The 16,543-nt window shown below is 44.5% G+C and overlaps 1 protein-coding gene across 1 annotated transcript in view; it reads right to left on the bottom strand.

Moving 5' to 3' along the window:
* Window positions 1-16,543, bottom strand: part of DDX60 (DExD/H-box helicase 60) — a 379,348-nt gene that overhangs the window by 319,926 nt on the left and 42,879 nt on the right. The window contains exon 5 of the mRNA XM_088450288.1: window positions 5,394-5,498. Coding sequence (XP_088306414.1) covers window positions 5,394-5,498 — 105 coding nt within the window. The remainder of the gene's footprint in view (window positions 1-5,393; window positions 5,499-16,543) is intronic.

The raw sequence follows: 16,543 nt of genomic DNA, 5'->3' as shown, positions 1-16,543 counted from the left end.
CTGCACCTTGTAACCAGCAGAAAAGATTCGCCTTTGAAAGCAGGCAAAAAAAAGTGCAGAATTGGGGGTTTGGGGTGCAAAGTTGGGGGAACACCCCTGCAGTCTTGGGACAGTCCACCAAAGGTAAACTGCATCAAAAAACTAAAAAAAAAATACTTTAGATCCCCCCCAAAAAAGTACTTTTGGTTTGGTGGTGAAAAAGTCCAAAGTTGGGGAACAAACTTAAAAATTTGCGAAATAGACTCCAGGGGGGTCCCCCAAGTAATGCCCATGTGTTTTTTTTATTGCAGGTGCTTGCTGAAGGTGCATTTTTTGTTTTTTAAAACCACACTTTAGCGATTTTTATCCAAGCTTGCACCCATTTTCATGTACCCCAAATTTGCTGGGACTACTTATTTTTGCCCCCAAAAAACTGCTAAATGCTATTCTTCACCACTTGTGCAAAGACGCTAAATAGCAGCTATTGAGAGTATTTAAGCACACCAAATACCGTCAACAGGGCTATTCGGGGTTATACATAGTGATCACCCATGTCAGTGCATCTTTTGGGGGGTGTCAGGCTGATTTCCCCAAATCTAACGGCACTTTTCACCTATTTGAGTTTCGCCGGGTTGCGTTTACACATCCTTTGGAATTGAATAGGATGTAAAGCGGCCGCGCGCACGAAAAGTGTTTTGTCCAAAAACAAGCGATGTAGGCGGAAAGTCTGGCAGGTGAAAAGGACGGGACTTTTTGCGGGTACTGTAATTGAATATGCTCCATAATTGTAGAGTGTGTGCCCAGCATAAGGAGAAACCACTTCCTAAGGATTAGAAACTGCAGAGAGAGATGTGGTAGGTGATGGTGAGGAAGGTCATATCACAACCAGCAATATGAAGCTCTGGGTCGGCACTCTGTGCTGAGCAAGGCGGCTGACTCAAGATTGCTTTCCATCAGCCATCTGATGCGACCATGTCACTTTGTAAGGACTGCGGACATCAGTATGTAGTTGTACACTATTGCGTTTCTGGTTACAGTAATGCACATCTATTGCTTTGCAGACAATTACTAGACCAGAATTGCCACAAATGCATTGTATAATGGCTATGAACTTGCTAAACTATGGTATCAGGGCCTGAACCAGAGATGGACGCAATGGCAGATCGAGCAATTGTTTGCTAATGCACATGGACGAATGCCGCACTGCACACATGCAGTGATTGTTTTGCGATTACTCCTGCACAGAAGAACCATTCGCAAAGTGAGTGACAGGAAGTCACTGTTTTGGGGGAGGTGAGGGAGGGTGGCTAGGCAAACACAGGTGTGTCTGATCGGTTAAACACGGTTTTATGGGCGTGCATAAAATAGACATTGTGATCTCCTGTACAGCAGGAGAGCTCTGTGCATGTCAGGAGGGGTGCAGTGTTTGTGGCTGGTCAGACTTGCCCCATATGCAGCATTTCTGCCCAATGTATGTCGATGTTACCGATGTTTATGCTGTTGTACATTGTTGGATGGATATGAGAAAGCAGAACTTTTTACAAACTTGTACAGTATAATAACACTAAAAAATCACTGTACAGATGTTTTTCTGTACCCCAAAATGTCTGTAAAAAATTTAATTTGCTGAAAAACACTTGATTGATGTCATTTTTAAACCATTAATAAAAAGGACAAAAATCATCCATTTGACACCTTTTAAAAACCTCTAGTACTTTCCTTATGGCCACTTACAGCATCCTATATGGTCCCGCTATCTGAGTTGCCACTTTTTTGGAGTCCAGGATGATTTCCCCACTTTTTCATGCCTTTCTCACTGGTGCATTTTGTAGAAAAGCCACATACCCTCGCCACACACACTCGCCATTTCTCATTGGATCTTGCCAGTGGCGGAACTCCCGGAGACAATGGAGTCATTTGCCGCCGGGCTCCAGCCCTTAAGGGGGCACCTGGCTCCATTGTCCCCCGGGCCATTCCGGGCACTGCTATGGAGATGGAGCGCCGCTGATTGGCGCTCCACCTCCAGCGGCATCACTACGGGAGGTGCGGTCGCACCCCTATTTTCTGGGCACCCGCTGAGTGTGTTACCAGCGGGCGCCAGGCTCCTTCTTTCCCCCTGGCTGTAGCTGGAGGAACGGAGCTCACTCCTGAGCTCCGCTTCCGGGTCCCACAATGCACTCTGGGAGTGACGTCATGACGTCACTCCCATAGTTCCGAGGAGCGGGCGTCAGGGATGGAAGGCAGCAGCACTGGAGCGGGGTTTCAGGTAAGTATTGTTTTTTGGTTTTTTTTGTATGTGTGTGAGCTCGCGGGGGGGGCTCACTACTGGGGGCATTATTGGTGGCTCACTACAGGGGGCATTACTGGGGGCTCACTACAGGGGCATTACTGGGGGCTTACTACAGGGGGCATTACTGGGGGCTTACTACAGGAGGCATTACTGGGAGCACTACATGGGGCATTACGGGGGCTTACTACAGGGGGCATTACTGGGGGCTTACTACAGGGGGCATTACTGGGGGCTTTCTACAGGGAGCTTACTACAGGGGGCATTACTGGGGCTTACTACAGGGGGCATTACGGGGGCTTACTACTGGGGGCATTACTGGGGCTTTCTACAGGAGGCATTACTGTTGGCTTACTACTGGGGGCACTATAGGGAGTTTACTACTATTGGCCTACTACTGGGGGCACTACAGGGGGCTTACTACTGGGAGCACTACAGGGGGCTTACTACTGGGGGCACTACAGGTGCCCTTACTACTGGAGGTACTGCATATGGGGACCATTACTGGGGGGCACTACATAGGTGGCACTGCATAGGGGGACCTCTACAGAGGGCACTGCACAGGGGGACCACTACTGGGGGAACTGCATAGGGGGCGGCAGCTGGGGCTGGCATAGGTGCTGGGGGGTGGTACATTTTAATTTGGGGGGGGGGGCGCCAACATTAACTTTACTCCGGGCACCTGGGATGAAGTTACGCTACTGTATCTTGCATTTCTTGGGTGGGCACATTCATGCAATTTATGCAAGTTTCATGAAACAAACTCGCATTAGCAAAATCGCACCTAATATGATTGAGCCCAATATATATTGTTGAGAGCAACAATTTGTAAAATCAGTCTATACCAACACAAATAGCTGTAATCAGGAGATTGATATCTTGTAGTCAGCGTAAATACTACTTAACAATTAGTATAGATTCCAACTAACTAGGAAATTCTGTGTACATATTATGGTTAGATAATATTTAGCCCTTGTAGTGAACATCAAAACAGACAAGATTGTAAATGAAAGTTTCAAATAAAACCCGGGTTATTCCAGAGTTAACCCGGGTAGCTCCTTGGTGTAAAAGGGGACAGGGTTGGATTCTCGGGTCGAGTGACCCGGCAATCCAACCCAGGTAACTTGCAGGGTTTAACACGGGAATGACCCGTAAAATCCTACAGTGTAAACGGCACGCTCCTGGTCACGATGACCTGGAGCGCACCGCATGCCGGCCGATTGGCCAGCTTCAGTGGCGCTCAGAGATGACATCATCTCCAAGCGTCCACTTCCACGCCGGAATAGCCGGGTCACTGCAGACCTGGCTCTGGTGTGGACGGTGCCGACGCAGGAATATCCTGGGTCGGCACCGGCTAAATTCCAGGTCTGATCTGGATTTGAACCCTGTTCCAACCTCTGGGTCAGACCTGGAATTTAGGTATAAAAGTGGTAAAATTGACAACCTCAGACAATAGAATAATTTTGTGCTAAATTGCCATTTCATAACTAAGGCTGGGTACACACCTAAAGATTTTCTGTCCAACCAGCCAACTAGTTGATTGGTTGGAATGAAAATCTGGTAAGGTATGAAAGCAAATGACAATCAGCAATTTGCTCCCAAACTACGGAAAATGGACAAAAACTGTTGTTTGAACAAATTGTTTAGGTCAAACATTTAAAAAACTTGTCTGACAGCCATTTTCATCTGTTTTCTGGCATTTAGGAGCAAATTGCTGATCATCAGTTACTCCCATACCTTTGCAGATTTTCATTCCAGCCAATCAACTAGTTGGCTGGTTGGACAGAAAATCTTTAGGTTTGTACCCAGCTTCAGATAGTGCAGTCACTTAAGCAGAGCTTGTTGTCTTGTAATTAAGGAGTCAGAGAGCTGCAAGTTCATAATGTAATAACAGGAATCACCAACCTAACCTCAAATGTGATACAATATTCTTATCAAGGTAATTTATATGATATGTCATCTGAGTATGTATCAATCAGTACATTCAGAAATTGCATATATGTCCCAGTAATATATAAATGACGTGGAAATTGGATATAGAGCATAGATATGCATCAATTGAGCAGCACATTCATAAAATCCATTTATATCTCAATTATATAATCTACATGTGTGATAAATGTTATGTGAAGGAGTGCAGGGTGGAAATGGATGCTCTGCCTCTGCTTCTTCACCATATGGTGGGCAGTAAACGATGAGTTGGGAAGTAGGACAGCCAAACTTAAGGGAAGGTAGGCAGTAGTCACATCTGTTGTCAGATGGCAGATTTTAAAGTGCCCTGTTGTAATATCATTGCAGTATCACTGTAGGTAATTGTGCTGATGAGAGTATTACCCCTTTTACACCGGAGCTAAAACCCAGGTTATTGCAGGGTTAACCCGGGCAGCTCCCTGGTGTAAAAGGGGAGAGGGTTGGATCGCCAGGTCGAGTGACCCGGCAATCCAACCCAGGAAACAAGCAGGGTTTAACATGGGCATAGCCCATGTGAAACCCTGCTGTGAGAACAGCGCACTCCAGGTCACAATGACCTGGAGTGCGCTGCAAGCCGGCCGATTGGTCCGGCTTCAGTGGCGCTTGGAGATGACGTCATCTCCAAGCGTCCACTTTCACACCGGGAAAGCCGGGTCTATGCAGACCCGACTCCGGTGTGAGCGGCGCCGACTCGGGAATATCCCGAGTCGGCGCTGGCTAAATTCCGGGTCTGACCCAGATATGAACTCTGTTCCAACTCCGGATCAGCCCTGGAATTTTGGTGGAAAAGGGGTATTAGAAAGAAAGAGGCGTGATACCTGTGTATGCAGTATGTCTCTCCTAATGCTGGAAAACATGCAGCTGAGCGATCTCCTAAGCTCAGCTGATGAGCATTTCGCTTGTTTACAGCTTTCCCTGTCAGGACATGTGATGCTAGAGTTTGCTACACAAAATACTTGTCAGTTTAAATAAAATCACTTCTTTGGTAACCTTAGATTTTATAAAGACAGTTTTCTACTGTTGTACTTAGTTACTGTATATTCCAAACATGCAACAAATTTTTAGCTCACACAGCTTTAGTGCATAAATGACAGCTATAGTACAGTACCTATGATTGATAAATATGAAGTGAAAGTAAAAGGCATCTATGGTATACCTGATTTTGGCAACTCATCTTTTGGCATAGCTGAAAGGCAGATTTGGATTTAGACTCCTCATGTTTTTGTATATTTTCAACAGCGGCCTTAAAATTTTTGACATTCTATGAAAATGAAGAAAAGAAACATTAATTGTCAGTTAAACTGAAGCTGGATAGATGACCTTGTTTAATATAGAGGTAATTGACACCACAATTCTCCTGAATCCTGATAACAGGGATGTGACATTGTTGCTGTGTGATGTTGGAGGTCTCTTTTTCTTTCACTATCTAATACCCCTTTTCCACCAAAATTCCAGAGTTGGAACAGAGTTACTATCCGGATAAGACCCGGAATTTAGCCGGCGCCGACTCAGGATATTCCCGAGTCGGTGCCGCTCACACCGGAGTCGGGTCTGCATAGACCCGGCTTTCCCAGCGTGAAAGTGGACGCTTGGAGATGACGTCATCTCCAAGCACCACTGAAGCCGGACCAATCGGCCGGCTTGCAGCACACTCCAGGTCATCGTGACCCAGAGTGCGCTGTTCTCACAGCAGGGTTTCACGGGCTACGCCTGTGTTAAACCCTGCTATTTACCTGGGTTGGATTGCCGGATCACTCGACCTGGCGATCCAACCCTCTCCCCTTTTAATGGGGACGATACGTCCCCGTTTCCAGGAATGCAGACCATCCCCACCCCTGCACCGCCCCCCAAATGCTTCTGTGTGTCAATCAGACAGAGGCTTGGGGGAACGCCATGCAGGGGTGAACAGAACCCGTAGTGCATATTCGTGGAATGGGTCCTGCACACGCGCCTATTAGTAAATATTGGAGATGTGCGCTAACCATCAGGTTAGGGTAGATCTCTCAATCAGGCCCCAGGTTTGAACCTTAAAGTTTGAGATTCACAGTTTGCATTGAAATTTGTAAATGGGTATAAATGGGGTGGTACTTGCACATAGGCCAGTTGTTCTGAGTTCATGTAGACTAAGGGCCTAATTCAGCAGCGTACACAAATGCAATTACACATGCAGATCGAGTGATTGTTTACCATCACCTATGCGTATAAGCTACACTGCGCATGTGCAGTGATTGCATTGTGATTACGGATGGGCGGAGGAATTCATTGCAAATTGAGTGACATGCTGTCAGCGTTTGGGGGTGGTGATAGGGGGGTGGTCATAAAAAGGCAGACGTGTCTGTCCATTTGTATGCCATTCCATGGTCATGCATAAATTAGCCACTGCAATTGCATACGCAGCATGAGAGCTCTCTGTTTATGAGGAGACTTGCAGTGTTTACAAATGGTCAGACATGTTATGTAAATGTTGCGTACCTCGCAAATGTGCGTCGTTGGTTACGGAGAACAGTAACATTGGACTGATATGAGAAAACAGCTGGCTGAACTGTGACAGGCATTATATATTTTCGCAGCTGCGTTCCATGAAATATCGCAGCTGCAATTACATTTTCGCATTCTGCTGAATCAGGCCCAGAAAGTGGGAGTTTATGCAAAGATCTGTCTGTCTTGAAACTGACCTCTTGCACTAGGAATAGGGCTGAAATATGGATAAATATGCATAAATATGCACATATATTTCCATGCACATACATATTATATACATAGACCAAGCACTTTCAACCCTCAGTCATCCAATGCAAGCATAAATACATTTATGAGACTTAATGAACAGGATATGTATTCTGGGCATGATACACAGAGATATGACAATTTATGTTATGTACAGCGACTAGCATTGAAAGGACTAATTAAGAATGACAACATTGTAATATGATAGACCGACTAAGGGGCTGTCATCTTAGTGCAGGACTGGCATGATTACACTGTATGATCAAGAAGTTCAGGGACAGCTAAGTGATAAGATTACTTATTCAAGAGTAGAACAACCCCATGTATGAGATCCAACATGTGGTTGATTTGACGGTGGACCGGGCAGTTCAGCATAATTGGATTGATGAGAGTATTGCTTCCTATCTGAAGGTTGAGAATCCGATTTACCCTATCATTTATCTTCTCTCTAAAATCCATAAATCATTGGTTGATCTGCCCGGTTGCCTGATTATATCAGCTAAAAATTCAGTTTTACAGCCATTGGCTATTTTTATTGACAGTTTTCTACAACCCTATGAGTACAAGATGAATAACTACAACTGAGACACCTCCGATTTTCTTGATAAGATCTTTTGGTAAGGTGTCGGATGGTATGTGGTTGGCATCTATGGATGTAACTTCATTGTACATGGTAATACCACATTAAGCTGGGTTGGAGGCGCTGAGGAGATCCCTGAGTAGCAGTCCACATAATGGCCCCCCTAAAGTTGTTTTTACTTGAGTTGCCAAATTAGTCCCAAGTAAGAATAATTTTGCATATGATAGTGAATTTTTCAGTCAAAATGAAGGGACAGCCGTGGGATCTAACTTTGTTACCCTCCAATGCCAATTTATGTATGTATCATTATGAGAATGAACATATTTTGCCTAAATTTGGTGACAAAATTATATTTTACAAAAAGGTTCATTGATGACCTGTTTTTGATATGGAGTGGCACATACATGGAATTCCACAATATTGAGAGGTATGTCAATACACTCGATAGCCCTATACACTTTACAGCGCATATTGAGAAAGACCATCTAAATTTTTGGGATGTCACTATATGCCATGAATGTTACAGGCTTTGTTCCACTTTATTTCAGAAGATGACTGATCGAAACTCCCTTTTGAATTCATGGAGTCATCATCCGAGTAGTTTGAAATGCACATGCTCCATAATAACACCTCTAGTGGGGCCACTGGAATACAAATTACAAAGATGCGCAATAGATTTTTGGAGTGAGGCTATTCTTCAAAGATGATGACAAGATGTCTTTCTAAAGCCAAATGCAGCTACTCACAGGTAACATATAAAAAGGCAGTTGGGCAGTTGAACCCAATAGGATGATCTATACATTGACATTTGATTTATCAGCTAATTGTATGTATATGGCTGTCAAGAAGCACTGGTAAATTATCTCTTCAGATTTGGTCTTTGAAGGGATCAATATGAGGCCACCACTTTGTGCATATTGGCGTGGCCCTAACTTGAAGCAGTTGCTGATGTGTCCTACTAAACAACCGCATAAACAGCCAACCCATTGGCTTTCTGGGTGTAGTAACGTCTGTTTTATATGCACTGATTGTACCACCAGTAAGTCTATGATGGTGGGTACACGTTTTCCCCATACGCATTAATTGTGATTAAACATAAACTATACTGGACTTTGGATTATGTGGTTTATATAGTGACCTACCCATGTGGGTTATACTACATCGGTATGACCACACGTAATTTTAAGGAAAGTATGACGAATCATTGCTCTTCAATATGCCTTGCCACACAGACTAAAACCTTTAATAAACCAGTGGCAAAACATTTAGCATTGTTGGGGCACTCTGTATCAAGTTTGAGATGTATGCTCATTGTCTATATTCCAAATCCAGCACGTGGGAGTGATAGAGAGTTGATGCTATAGAAACATGAAGTCCAATTGATTTTTGAATTGGATACTATGGACCCACGGGGGCTTAATGAACACAATTCCTATAATTATTTTAGCATTACGGGTTCCAGCGATTTTTGTGCAGAATAAAAGATTTTGATGCTTTTCATAATTTTTATTTTGTATTTTGTTTATATCATATTTTCTTATAATTTGTTTATGTAATTTTTTTTCTGATTTGTCTATTTGTTCTATATACAGTAATAGAGAACATTTTTTGTGTGTTTAGAGTCATTGGGCCAATGTATGTAGTGATCCATTCTCACAGTGCTTATTATAATAGTGCTGCTATTGTTCTATTAGCTATGTGAATAGTGCTATTCCTTCCATGGGGTAGAGCTTATTTCCCCTTCATGTTAAGGGCCTGGAAGTGACATGAGTGAGGGCAGAAGTGGGATTCCATGCCCATAAAGTCCACCTAAAGAAGAAACTTGACCCTTTGCGGACTTGCTTCGCTCGCCACAAGATTATATTCCTCCCCTTTATGTCATCGTGGATGGTAGGGAATGACAGTAGCTGATGACATCAGGGTCCTCTCCATGTAGGGCATCTAGACACTACCGTTCCATGGTGTGGAATGTATGTGAGTTACGGTTTTGTGGATGTTAGGTGAATACTTTGGGGTTCCCGTTAGAGCAACACGTCACTTCTGGTATTGATACATTCCAAATTGTGGAACGCATGTCATTTTGGTTTGGACGCCGGTCTCACTTTTTAGTTAGTTTCTGCTGCACATGATCAGCTGGAGTGTTTAATTCTCTATTGGTAGGTACATGCTAAATGCACTACCCGATGATATGTATATGGTTACAGTATGACATTTCAACGATGGTTATTTAAGCACTTATATGTTTCTGTATCTTTAGAGCTGATCACAGATGATTTTACAGTTTAAATGCACTCAAAAATACAACTATAAATGAATACACCATCGTCTGAACTTGGCAGTACTTTCCTTAGACAGGAATACAACACAGGAATTTACAAAATATTGTGATTATAATCACAGGTGCAATAAAACCAAACTCTGTTTCAAAATTTAACTTTCAAATAGACCCCCTCCTGAGCAGCGTGTCTAGCAGAAACATACACAGATCATTGTGATCTGTGTATGTTTTTGCTTTTTTGTGTTACTTAAATGGGTAATTAAAAAAAAGAAGAAAGGGTGAAAGGGTCCCCTGGCTGTGATTCCATTGCTGATTTTAAAAATAGGGGGTATCCCAGGCATTTCCGCCCTATTTTTAAACCAGGACTCACTCAGTGACCCCAGTGCTGGTTCCTAAAATATGGGAGAACCCTACTCATTTTTTTTCCTTGTGTTTAAGGAACCAAGACTGTCTCAGGAGCCCGGGCCTGATTATGCTTTGGGGGGAGTGCCCCACGTCAATTTTTTTTAAAAAATTAACCATTTAATTAATAACACACACACACAAGCACCCTGCACATATTTCACTGATACGGTATGTATCAGGCTGCTTATTCGGGAGGGAAACAGTCAGGAAACTAGGGATTAAACACGGGTAGGAACGATCACATACACCATCGGAAAACACAATCCTGACAAACATGGGAGCTTGGCAAATACCTGATTTTATATTAAAAATGAATTCCCAATTCTGATAATTTCTACCCATGTTTAAAAATGGACAGACACGGCAACAACACGATTCTTATTAAATTTATCCTTAGTCCAAAATTCAAATAGGGGAGTCACACCGACTGCCAGAGAGTCCTAGCTGGCGATGTTTGACAGCATTTGGGGTGGCAATTGGTGTGGCTACCCTATTTGAATTTTGGACTGCACTGCAGCCTCATCGCTGGAGCCACCACTGTCTGCCACACACATAGCACACAGTCACTGCAGAGGGAATCACTGAACTTCCTGTATAAATCTTTAGCTTGTTTGCTGTCCTACCATCCCACCCATGGGTCACAGTGTCCCATGTAAGGGGTGGGTGTTGGAAGGGAGCATTCACACATTACAGAGGAAGGCTTGGGTCATTCCAGCAGCTCAGGTAGTGCTGGGCATGCCACAGGTGTGTCATCCAACAGGGTGTATTATGTAGTCATGTCCTCTTTTAGACAGGTGCATAGAGTCCCTAATTCTGAGTCAGATGTTAGTAGGTTAGTAGTGTGCTTGGGGAATTTTACTTCTTAGATAATGGCTCGACTGCTGGCACCCCAAAGGTAAGTAGCGGGGTTAGGGGGAGGATTAGGGGTTATGGTTAGGCACAGTGGTGGAACTAGCGACTGTGCAGCCGATGCCTTGCACCGGGACCTGTTGTGCTGCAGGGGCCTATAGCCGCCTGCATTCGACAGCGCCACTATACCGACCGCCAGTGTCCCCCAGGCCCCACTGTATCTAAGTACGGAGCCGCTGCCATTGCCGCTGGCTGGAAGTTCAGGTCCCTGCCGGAGGGGGAGGTGGAGCCACTCCCATGCTCTCTCATCTATAGTGCTACTGCCTAGTCCCGCCCCTGCTCCCGGCCACAGACTCACTGCTCCAAAGTTCAAATGTGCTGAAGTTCTGGGGGGGGGGGGGGGGGGAGGCTGAGCCTGAGTGATGTGAATGGGCCAGCTCCTCCCCCAGCTTTAGCACTGCAGTCCTGTTGTCTTGAACGGCCCAGCCAGAGGGGGAAAAGGCCTTCAGGAGTGGCCACTCTCAGACCCACTCCTCTCCTGTTTAAATTCTGGCCCTCCTGTCCTCTATTCATTAATACTAACCATAGTGCGGCTGCACTGGCTGATGACCGTCCCCGATGCCTACAGTGTGTGGAAGGAGCTGGAGAATCAGAGGAGCAGAAGTAGCCATTTCTCTGAGTAGCAGCAGGATTAGGTAGGCAAAAAAAAAAGTTAAACAAAGCTGTTTTTTTGCATACTATACAGATATGTGCTTTATTTAGGATGCTGCTGCAGCAGCAGTGACCATTGCTGCATGAGATAGAGACTGTCTAGTCACTGCACCCTAGAGTTTCAGAATATATTTCATAGCACCCCTAGGCCAAAATTTTCTTATTGAAACATTTAGAGAAATATTAAGTAAACTGAGACAGGTTTCACTTTTGTTAGTCCACAGATTTTCTGATTGGAAACCACATGCACGGGTTTTGCCTATTACATTTACCATAAATAATTTGATTTCTTTATGTTATCGATGCAGAGCTTACAGCAGCAGAGAGTATATCAGGAGAAGAGTGATTTTTAGTGAAGACAGGGCTGAAAGTGACAGGGACAGTGACAGGGTTGGACTAGCCCATAGGGGTACAAGAGACACCCCCAGTGTGCCCACTGCCTAGAGGCCTACCACCCTCCTCTAGGGATGAGGATCCAGACTGTGCCCTTGGATTATACATTATACAAATCTGACATTATAATGCACACATGGCTGCCAAGAGAATCCTGGGCCCCAGCACATCAAGTTCCCGGGGGCCCCCCAGCCATACACAGCACATAAAATTTTTGCCATCTATTGGAAGGGGAGACAGGGCAAGATCTTATTGGCTGCACTGCATAGCAGCCGGATTAGTGTTCCCACTAGCCCGCATGCAGGGCAGGGAGCTGAGGGCGCGAGCACGGCGTCTCTGCGATCATCTTGGTTGCTTGCGCTGCCGAAAAGGGAGTGTGTTCGGCTGGGGGGGGCATGCTAAGCACTTACAAAGGTGCTGTGCTTCCACTAAGCTCCCCCCTCACTGCAACTTTTTGCACCCACAGGAAACTGCAGCCCGCGGGTGGGGAATGCACAGGGCAAGCGGTTTTAGCGGGGCGTCAGTAAAAGGGCAGGGTGCATTTTGCCCTTTTAGAATCAGACAGCCTACCGGGAACACTACCAGATAATATTGTCTGCTGTGCATCTCAGCAGTTATTGGTTGTAGAGCACATCCACCAGGACCCCATTAATTAGTAAAAGTGCGTCCTCCACTGTAATTTTGGGGTATAGGATGTGCTTTATATATATATATATATATATATATATATAATTACACACACACATATATATCTATATATATAAATATATATATTAGGGGTGTGAACCGGCCACTTTTCGTGTTTTGTGTTTTGGTTTTGGATCTGGATCTTTCTTTGTGTTTTGGATCTGGCTTGGTTTTGCCAAAACCACCCTTCCGTGTTTTGGGTTCTGGGTTTTGTGTTTTGGATCTGTATTTTTTTTAAAAAAAAGCATAAAAACAGCTAAAATCACAGAATTTGTGTTTTTCTGCTCCTATGCTATTATTAACCTCAATAACCTTAATTTCCACTCATTTCCAGTCTATTCTGAACACCTCACACCTCACAATAGTGTTTTTATATCCAAAAGGTTGCACCGAGGTAGCTGGATGACTATGCTAAGAGATACGAGTGGGCGGCACAAACACGTGGTCCATCTAGGAGTGACACTGCAGTGGCAGACAGGATGGCAGTTTGAAAAACTAGGCCCCAAACAGTACATAATTCAAAGAAAAAAAAGAGGTGCAAGATGGAATTGTCCTTGGAAAGTCCCTCCCTCCCACCCTTATGTTGTATAAACAGGACATGCACACTTTAACAAACCAAGCATTTCAGCGCCAGGGTCTGCCACACGACTGTGGCTGAAATGATTGGTTCATTTGGGCCCCCACAAAACAAGCTGGCAATTAATCTGTCCCTGCACAAACTGGCTCTACGGAGGCAAGATGTCATCCTCATCCTCCTCATCCACCGATTCCTCACCCTCTTCAGTGTTGTGTACATCCTCATCCTCACAGAGTATTAATTCTTCCCCGCTGGAATCCACAACCACAGGTCCCTCTGTACGTTCTGGAGGCTGGTCTCCCTGGAAGAGTTGATAATTCATTTTATGAACATCATCTTATCCACATTTTGTGGAAGCAACCTCCTACGCCTTTCGCTGACAAGGTTCCCGGCTGCACTAAACACTCTTTCGGAGTACACACTGGAGGGGGGGCAACTCAGGTAAAATAGAGCCAGTTTGTACAGGGACCTCCAAATTGCCTCTTTTTCCTGCCAGTACAGGTACGGACTGTCTGACATGCCTACTTGGATGCTGTCACCGATGTAATCCTTTAACAGACAGACGCACGCTTGTCGCTGCTGCTTTGAGGATGCAGGTGCGGCTACTGCGCATACATTTCACACACAAACACAGAAAAAAAGAAGATTATTTTATTTTGTTGGAGCGCACTTTGGGGGTAACACCACCCTTTAACAGACAGACGCACGCTTGTCGCTGCTGCTTTGAGGATGCCGGTGGAATCTAGACGGGATTTGGAACCAGGGACACACTACCTCCATCAATTATCTAAATCCCACTGCACTAATGGCGGATACCGGACGCACGTCTAACACCAACATAGCAGTCAAGGCCTCAGTTATACGTTTTGCTTCAGGATGACTGCTGTCGTACTTCATCCTCCTCACTAGGGACTGTTGGAGGGTCAATTGTTTAGTAAAAGTAGTGGTGTTCCTACTTCCTCTCTGGGATGATGAACAACTCCCAGCAGCAGCAACAGCACTAGGAGGAAGTGGTTCTTGATCTTTCCCTATTTTATTTTTATCAGAGAAAGTTTGGTCCTCCATTAATGTTATATTGATATATACGTGCGGCTAAGGCGCACACAAACACAGAAAATATTTTTTTATTTTTGCTGGAGAGTAGTGCACATTCTGGGTTACACCACCCTTTAAGAAATGAGCCAGCCGGCCCTTTACTTATTGGACACAGGCGCACGCTTGGCGCTGCTCCTTTGTTGATGCACGTGCAGCCACAGTGCACACAATTCACAAACACAGAATTTTTTTTTTTATTTTGTTTGGAGTGCCCTTTGGGGGTTACAGCACCCTTTAGCGGTCAATCCAGCTGGCCCTTTATTTATGGGACACAGGCGCACGCTTGGCACTACTTTGTTGATGCACGTGCGGCTACTGCGCACACAATGCACAAACATAGAAAATATTTTTTTATTTTGTTTGGAGTGTACTTTGCGGGTTACAGCACCCTGTAACGGTCAAGCCAGCCGGCCCTTTACTTATGACACAGGTGCACACTTGGCACTACTTTGTTGATGCACGTGCGGCTACTGCGCACACAATTCACAAACACAGAAATTTTTTTTTTATTTTGTTTGGAGTGTACTTTGGGGGTTACAGCACCCTTTAATGGTCAAGCCAGCCGGCCCTTTACTTATGACACAGGCGCACGCTTGGCACTACTTTGTTGATGCACGTGCGGCTACTGCGCACACAATTCACAAACACAGAAAATATTTTTTTATTTTGTTTGGAGTGTACTTTGGGGGTTACAGCACCCTTTAATGGTCAAGCCAGCCGGCCCTTTACTTATGACACAGGCGCACGCTTGGCACTACTTTGTTGATGCACGTGCGGCTACTGCGCACACAATTCACAAACACAAAAAAATATATTTTTTTATTTTGTTTGGAGTGCCCTTTGGGGGTTACAGCACCCTTTAATGGACAAGCCAGCCGGCCTTTTACTTCTGGGACACAGGCGCACGCTTGGCGCTGCTCCTTTGTTGATGCACGTGCAGCCACAGTGCACACAATTCACAAACACAGAAAAAATATATATTTTTTTACCACTTGGGGGGAGCACCCCTGACGGACAGAGCTCCCCCGGACAACACTACAGCACCCCTTTACAACTGGGACACTGCACAGGACTTTGGAGTGGACACAGCCCCTATGGACAACTGACTGCACAACACAGTCCAGCCAGCCCCTATGGACTTTGATGTAGTGGACACAGCCCCTATGGACAACAGCAGCACAGCGCAGCACAGCACAACACTACACTACACTACACTACAACACTACACTACACTACACAGCCCAGCCAGCCCTAACTCCCACCCTCCCTCTTCACTGTCCACAGCCGAGTGAGAAAATGGCGCAGACGCGGGTACCTTATATAGGATCCAAAACCCGCGAGACCCGGCAGGCGGGATGATGATGTTTTGCCTCGATTTCAGATCCGAGTCAGGCGGGAAAAGTCGAGTCTGACTCGGATCAGCCTCGGATCGGGGGGGCTCGGGGGGGTTCGGATTTCAGAAATCCGAACCCGCTCACCCCTAATATATATATATATATATATATTTATATACATATATATATATATATATATATATATATATAAAGAAGCAGATGGGTGTGGCGCCAATACTTTTACAAAGTGAAGTGAAGTGTATAGTGAACATATAGCAAACAAAACCCAAAATATTAAGGCGTCAGCTCTGAATCAACATAAAAAATACTCGTGTTAGTATTTAAAAACAATGTAGACAAGGGGGGAGTAGATATTAGAGCGACTAATTTGCTAAAAAGTTGTGTGAATGTGAATAAATAAATTATATAAATATAGTGATAAAACGATAAGATTAAATAAAATAACAAATTTAATATAGATACAGAGTAAGGGACCTCAGAAATAAAAAGGTTTCCCTTAATCACAAATATATAAAAATAAACAAGAAAGTATACAATCCAGAGGCGTTTCATACATATATAGATAAAAATATAAAATGAAGAGGCATTTCATACAATAGTAATCAGATGGAGATAAAAAAAAAAATTTTAATTAAATAAATAAAGAATA

Source organism: Taudactylus pleione, unplaced genomic scaffold (assembly GCF_031769625.1).
Source record: "Taudactylus pleione unplaced genomic scaffold, aTauple2 ptg000513l, whole genome shotgun sequence".
NCBI lineage: Eukaryota > Metazoa > Chordata > Amphibia > Anura > Myobatrachidae > Taudactylus > Taudactylus pleione.
The sequence above is the reverse complement of the archived record's forward strand: the minus strand, read 5'-3'. Positions and strand labels throughout refer to the sequence as shown.